Source organism: Rhinolophus hipposideros, assembly GCF_964194185.1.
Source record: "Rhinolophus hipposideros genome assembly, chromosome: 19".
NCBI lineage: Eukaryota > Metazoa > Chordata > Mammalia > Chiroptera > Rhinolophidae > Rhinolophus > Rhinolophus hipposideros.
The window spans coordinates 8,159,394-8,166,497 of NC_138065.1; the positions used below are offsets into that span (position 1 = coordinate 8,159,394).

The 7,104-nt window shown below is 49.1% G+C and overlaps 1 protein-coding gene across 1 annotated transcript in view; it reads right to left on the reverse strand.

Moving 5' to 3' along the window:
• Window positions 1-1,514, reverse strand: part of MAN1A2 (mannosidase alpha class 1A member 2) — a 114,069-nt gene extending 112,555 nt beyond the window's left edge. Inside the window, exon 1 of the mRNA XM_081024799.1 lies at window positions 461-1,514. Coding sequence (XP_080880925.1) covers window positions 461-762 — 302 coding nt within the window. The 5' untranslated portion in view covers window positions 763-1,514. The remainder of the gene's footprint in view (window positions 1-460) is intronic.
• Window positions 1,515-7,104: the final 5,590 nt, after the last annotated feature.

Sequence of the window (7,104 nt, forward strand, 5' to 3'; positions counted from 1 at the left end):
TTGCATGTTAAGAAATGACAGGTATATTCTGCCCATGTTTGTCTTCCTAAAAAACTAAGATTCACTACTAAGCTTTAACTACAAGACAGAGAATGAAAGCCCTTTGGGAGAGAACAAACCCATACAAGCTGTCAGGGTTCAATATATCTATTTCACTGGGTGGTACAACAAATGCCAACACACTCTCAATAAATGAAAGTGCAAGCACATGTCATTATTTCTTTAGGTTAGCTCTGGGCACAAATGTGTCTCCTACATAAAACGAAGGAGCTGGACTTTAGATGGGGCTCTAGGAACCCTTTCTGCCTATGGTTCTATTCAACCAGTTCCGAAATAACAATATAAGCCGCAGGGAAAATTACATTTCACTGCAAAAAAAAAAAAAAAAAAAAAATCTGATGCAATAAACCATACCTTGCTCTGCCCAGTGTTAATACCAGAACTTCTGAAATAAACAAACCTGTGTCTATGTTCATCGGGTCCATGAATCAGGAAGACTCCAGGATTTTTAGCCCCCTTGCTGGCATCTACATGAGGAATTAACACATCTTCCAAACCCAGATCAAAGCGTTTGTGTTTTGAAGAGTCTGGAAGGAAGAAGAATGCCCCAAAACACAGGGTGATGAAGGCACTTAGAATGAGGAGGAGGATAAACTTCTCCGAAAGTCTCAAGGTGGCCCTGTGATGCGGGAAGGAAGGCGGCCCCAAGTTCAGAGGTGGTATCCTTCGTCCAGACAGGGGCAGCAGGGCTGGGGTAGTCATTGTTTACGCTCTTGGACCCAAGACTTGATCAAGTTCTCATCTTGTACCAAACGGGCAACACATTGAACAGTCTTCAAAATCTTGGCCAAAAGGGGGGGGATTTTTCAATTTTCCTCCTCTTTAAAGGCGTGCTGTGCTTTTTGATAGGGCACCTCGTTCACGCTTGTTCAATCACGCGTGGCCCCCGAAACGATCACTAGTTGAGGTCCGGTGATGTTTCTTTCCCTTGCCATTGGGCTTCCAGAACCGCAGGGGGTTAGGAGCAGCCTCCTCTTCGTTCCTCGGGGTGGGTCGGGCGGGCCACACGGCGGCCAGGACGCGAGGTGGCTTCTCCCATGCCTGCGCCTCGGTGAGATGCTCCGGCGTGGTCCCCGCTCCCCCGGGGGACCCCGGCCGGCTCCGCGGAGTCGGGGCCGGGCCCCTCCACCTCCTCTGCGGCCTCGATTCCCGAGTCTCTCAAGCGCGGCGGGGGAAAGAGAAGGGTCCCCCCGGGAGTCGGGCGGCGGGCGGGCAGGTCTCCGCGCTCGCCGGAAAGCCCACGCCGCGGCGCGGGGCGGAGCGGCCCCCGGTCTCGGACGCCCGCGGCCCCCGACGCGGCCCGCCGGCTCGGGGCGCCCGGGGATGCTCCCACGCTGCCCACTCGACAGCCGGCGCGAAGGGCATCGGCGTCCCCCGTCCCCGCGCCCGGCCGCCCGCCCGCCCGCCGCCGCTGTCGCTGTCGCTGTCGCTAGCGCTCGGCTCCGTCCGCGAGCGGAACTTCCTCCTCGGCGGCCACTGAGAAGCCCCGGCGCGCGGGGGGCGGGCGCGCGGGCCGCCCCCGCCGGCTCCTCCTCCTCCTCCTCCGCCCGCCGCGGCCGCTGCTAAGCCCGGCGCCGGCCCCCGGAGCGAGGCCGCCGCGGCCCCCGCCGCGCCCGGGCGCGGTGACCGAGCCCCCACGGCCCCGCGGCGTGGGGAGAAGCCGAGCCGCGGCCCCGCGGTCCGAGAGCCCCGGGCGGGCGCCTGCTCATCCCTCGCTCAGCGCTGGGGAGGCGGCGGCCCCGGAGCGCGGGGGCACAGGGCCGCCCGGCCGCCGTGGGGGCCTCCTCCGCGCGGCCTCGGCTCGCTCCGGCGGCGGCGGCGGGACACGCGGCGCGTCCACGCGGTGCGGGGCCGCGGCCCGGCCCTCGTCCCCGGCCTCGCGAGGCCCGGAGAGGCAGCACAGCCGGGGGCCGACGAGCGGGGGGCTCACGCGGAGAGGGAGCCGGGGGGCGCGGGGGCGGCGAGCGCAGGCTGGCCGCGCGGCCCGACTCGCGAGTGGGCGTCCCCGGGCGGCGGGGGCGAGGTGCGCGCGCACGCTCCCGGCCCGCCGCCGCCCCTCCCCCGCCGGCCCGCGCCCCGGCCTCCGCCGCTGCGGGCTCAGCGCCCCCGGAGCCCCCGGCCGCCGGTCTGCGCTTCCCGGCTGACTTCAGCGGTGCCCCCCGCTCTGCCGTCGCCACTCTGGGGGCTGGACCCGGTGTTTGGGCCAGAAGGGGGAGGGCTCCGGTCGCGGAGGTCGCGCTGCCATGAAGGGTCACTGGCATTCCGGGCTTGTGACGGCTAAGGCTAACCTTTCATCTTGCCCTGCGGAAGTCTTGTCCTTAATCACGGACCACTGGTCCCAAGGGCCCAACGCCAGGGTCCCAAACTTCTTTCACGCGGCCCGAGGTCACGTGCGGAGCGGGGCACCCGAGGCCCGGTTCATCGATATTGCGCACTAACCATGTGCCAGGCTCCGTGTTAAAAATAAAATGGCGACCATGCCCTTTCCATGAGGTTACCTTTCCGAGGAATCTGTGACAGCAGCCGACATGACCCTATGTGACAACAGCCTCACTGGTCCAATGCCTAGGAGACGTGCTCCTGTCATCTCCTTCACACTCCTCCCCACCACCCTCCCTCCCATACAAGATACTAAGTATTCAAGCTAGGAGGTACGAAAACCCAAAAAGACCACAGTATTGCGTAAATTCAGACTTAAAAGCAATCTGAGAGAATTCTGTTATCCATAGTATTGAGAAGAGCCACGTTTTGATTAAGTCCAAAAACATTCTTTGCAATACATGTATATTCTCGCTTCCAGATTGTTTTATTCTAATGTTAAGATACGTTGTCATCCCCTCCGCACATTCTTACTGATGACTGACAATTGGAGAGGAGGCCCTTAAATGGCAGGGGGGAAAAAGTCAGCCTTAGCTTCCAAACCAAGCAAAATATCCTCATGGTCAATGACACAATTCAAAGTACATTCCAGTCTGCACTGTTTCCAGAAGCTCTGCATATCTAACCACCTACTATATGACAAAAGAAGTCATTGTCATGGACCTTGCTTCACCAATAAAACAAAGACATACAAATCTTACGGGCCAGCTCTCACCAGTTCACCCAGTCAGGCTGGCAGTAAAGAGTGTCCAATCCAAAGTGAGATTTCTGTTGGACACTTGTGAAGGGTAGATGTAAGGAACTCCCTGCCTTGCCAATGTGTCTTTTTAAAATGTCAATTTTGTGAGGAGGTTTCTAATGCTGAACTTCTCTGAAAGGAAAAGAAACACTTTGGTTGCCTACTGTTGAGGTCATTAATTTCCATGAAAAGAACAGGGAAAATAAGTATTGACCTCTGAATGAAGCAGCAAGTTATAAGAGCCTTGCAAAGTAAATATTATCTAGGTTGACACCAAATCATTAACCACAGAGATATCAATTACATGAAACCTGAAATCATAGTTGACACGTGTGACTTCAGCAGGCTCAACCTATTAGCAGGTAGAGAAGGCCTGTGTGTGTCCGTCCTCTTTCTTGCCCTTGCCTGTTTTGTAAAATTCATTTTTCCTTCAGGAGAGTAAAAACATCATTACTTAAATTAGGGGTTATGGCAGACGAACAAATACAGTCTACAATTCTAAGGCCATCTGACACCAGCATTAAAAAGTATGGGGGGGGTGTGTGTGTTGTCTTCTACAGACTAGGTCTGTCTCAAATGAATTTTAAAAGAATCAGTACTATCTTGTTGGGGTTTTTTTAGGCAAATTGCAAATTTATTCATAAATTATGATTTATAAGTATATAACATATGCATATAAAAAGATCAAAAAGGAATATTGGCAAAATGTTATAGCTGTTGTGTTAAGATGTTGGTATTACATATGGCTTTTCCCCAGCTGTTCTGTTGGTGTTACTTTTACAATGAAATAAATAAATAATTTTAAAGAAACTGGTACTTGAGAAAGTTAAGGTCAGATTTCAGATAGATGTTGTATCGAGGTGAACACACAGATGGCTCCATCTGAGGGCAATCAACAGAAAACAGAGTACTAGAAATATATATATATATACATATATATACACACACACACACACACACACACACCATACCGAGGGTGCCAAAAAAAATGTATACACATGTTAAGAAAGGAAAAAAACTGTATTAAAATTACGCCAATGGTAACCACTTCGAGCACCTCTTGTAATTGCAGAAGTCAAACGTGACTTGTATTCATCTTTTGTTATTGGTATATATCGAGTATTACAATTTTAATACAGTGTTTTCCTTCCTTAACCTGTGTATACTTTTGGGGGGCACCCTCTGTATATATACAAAAAGGAAAGATCTCATTCTAGAGAGTAAAGAGAATATGTCATCTTCAAAGAGTAGTTATGCTTCAATCAAAGATTCTAAAGTGGCCACACAGTAGTGATTTCCCTTTTACAAATCCATATAAATTAATCAGTATTTTAGGAAATCAGACTTACTAAATTCCTAACAAAATTGACCTGTACATATTTCAGAATTATAGGCCCATTCCTGAGATCCACTTAATGTATTGCCATATAAAAATTACTTGTACTTGTTCAATCATATGTTCACGTTTTCATTATTGAAATAATGTTAACACCTATTACACACACATGCTGTCTAGCTCTGTGTTAAGTGAAACTGGAATTATGCTAGAGAAAAAAGTATACAGTGATAGGTATGCAAAAAGAGCCTACTGATTCACTTACTTGACCTGTTCCTTCTTAGTTTCAACTAGTTCCCAGAGTATCCAAGAAGATGTTAGAGAGGAAAATACCAGGCATGACCACGTGTAGAGAAATGCAGAAAATGTGAGGGGGAAAAAGAATAGGCTTTAGCCTTGTTCTTTCTGCTCTTGCATTCTTCTATGAAGCTTTTTTCCTCAGTGGTCAGTGGTAACCTGAAGTTCAATGTTAAGAAACTCTCAAGTTAGCTCCATGCAAGTCAGCAAAGCCAGAAACCTTCAGCTGTCTCTCTGACACAAAGTATTTGAGGCTCCTTTGCTTATTTGTTTATACAAGTCCTCTGTGGAAGGACTACTGTGTGACAAACCCTCGACTAGGTGCAAGAGATTGGAAGCGAAGTCAGATTCCCTGTCTCAATGAGTTCACAATCTCATGTGGGGAGATAGATGAGCACTGATGAATGCTCTTAGAATAAAGCCCAGGGGCTCATGGGAACACTGCAGGGGCAGCAGACTGAGGGGAAGGGAATTGACAGTGTGTCAGGGAAGGTTCCTGGATCAAATGCCACCTGAGCTGAGCCTTTTATTAGCCAGGAGGAGAGAAGGATGGTGTTCCAACCTAGGGAGAACATACACAGGTACTCACAACTGCTTTTTCCGGCCACTTATTCAGAACCCTACATTACTCTTCCAATCCACAGCTTGCCTGGCCCTAATTCCCCAGCACTCTTGAACTGGGAAAGTGAAATTTACAACTATGAAAAAAACATATGACTCTGTAAACGTATCGCTGGGGCCTCTCCCAGTGACTAAGACAGAGCCAAGCAATGAGAAATCCAGAAGCTTAAGCTTCACTGATGTCACAGCAAGTCTATTTCTGCTCTGAGTCCAGCCATATCGACGGCTAGTTCATCCTGTGAACTTCTCAGTTACACAAGCCTATAAATTTCTTTTTCCGTCAGTTAGTGTCTGTGGCTTGCAGTGTAAAGAGTCATGGCTAATACTCAGTGTGTCTTTGCATAGAGACGCTGTGGCTGCCAGAAGTATGTCAAGCATCAGTAGTTCTACAAGCATAAAGGATCAGAGACCAGAAGAACCCAGTCCAATCAGCCAACAGACTTGGGCCAGGGACAAAAGTTGCATAGAACCAAGAGAGAGCAACTGTCTTCTTGGGCAGCCAGGGTGAGATGACCTAAAATCGAAAGGGCTGGACAGAGGTGATATAGCACCTAAAAAACTGGATGTTCATATCCACTTTTCTAAAGAGCAAGCTGATGCCAAAGGAGGTGAAACATTCTTCATAAATCCTCATATTAGAGTTGTTTTTAATCCACTCAAGGCAGTTAGCTTGAGAATATGTTTCACTGATTTATATATTCATTCATCGAATATTATCGAGCATCTTTTCTCTGCCAGGTGCTACACTGGTGTTCTAGATATCTGAAGATGAATAAAATATGGGAGGCAGCTGGATATGATGGGGAAAAAAATGTAGGCTCTGAAACTAGAGAACTCTGGGCCTAACCCTACCTCCGCCACTTACCTGTGTGATCTTGGAAACCCTGGAAACCTTCCTTATGCTCAGCTTCTTTAGCTCTAAGATTAAAATTAAAATGCATACCTCACAGGGTTGTTATGAGGATTAAATGAGATAATAGATGTGACAGTGCTTCAGTAAATATTAACTATTAATTCAGTAAATATTAACAATTATTTTCATTATAGGCATCAGGATGAGTAAGGAGTTGGCAGGTGAAAAGAGGTGGGAAGAACCTGCAGAAAGACTGGAAAGAAGGAGAAAGAGCACAGCATGTGTCAGGGAAACTTCCTTTCCCCTGGCCCCACTTTTCCATGGCTCCCTGTAGCCATTAGAGGATAACTTTTGGCTCTTTGCACCACTTCCTGCACACTCAGGAGTGAGTTACCTGATTGGTGAGTACCATTACATTCATTGGCTCATAGTTCTTGACTTGATGGAGCTAATCTATTAAAAGACCCCCAGTTACTGAGGATTCATTCTCCTGATTCCTTTCTGGCCCACACCAGTACAGACAATGAATGGGCCTGGGCAAACGTGTCTGTCTGCTCTGCAGACCCAAACTTCCCCTTGGGTGGGCTGCGAGTTAGCAAGCTCGTTTGGGTCACAGATCTAGAACGTTGTTCTTTATTAACCCTCCTATAACAAATCTGACGTTTAAAAAATCTCCCGTCTTATCCTCTGTCTTATTTTGTCCAAATGTTGTGCAGGGAGAGAGGGAAAGAGGAAGGGCATGCATTTATTGATCCTCTAAAGTAATTAACTATGGCTAGAACATACATTGTAGAGGAAGGGATGGTGAGAGAGAAAGCC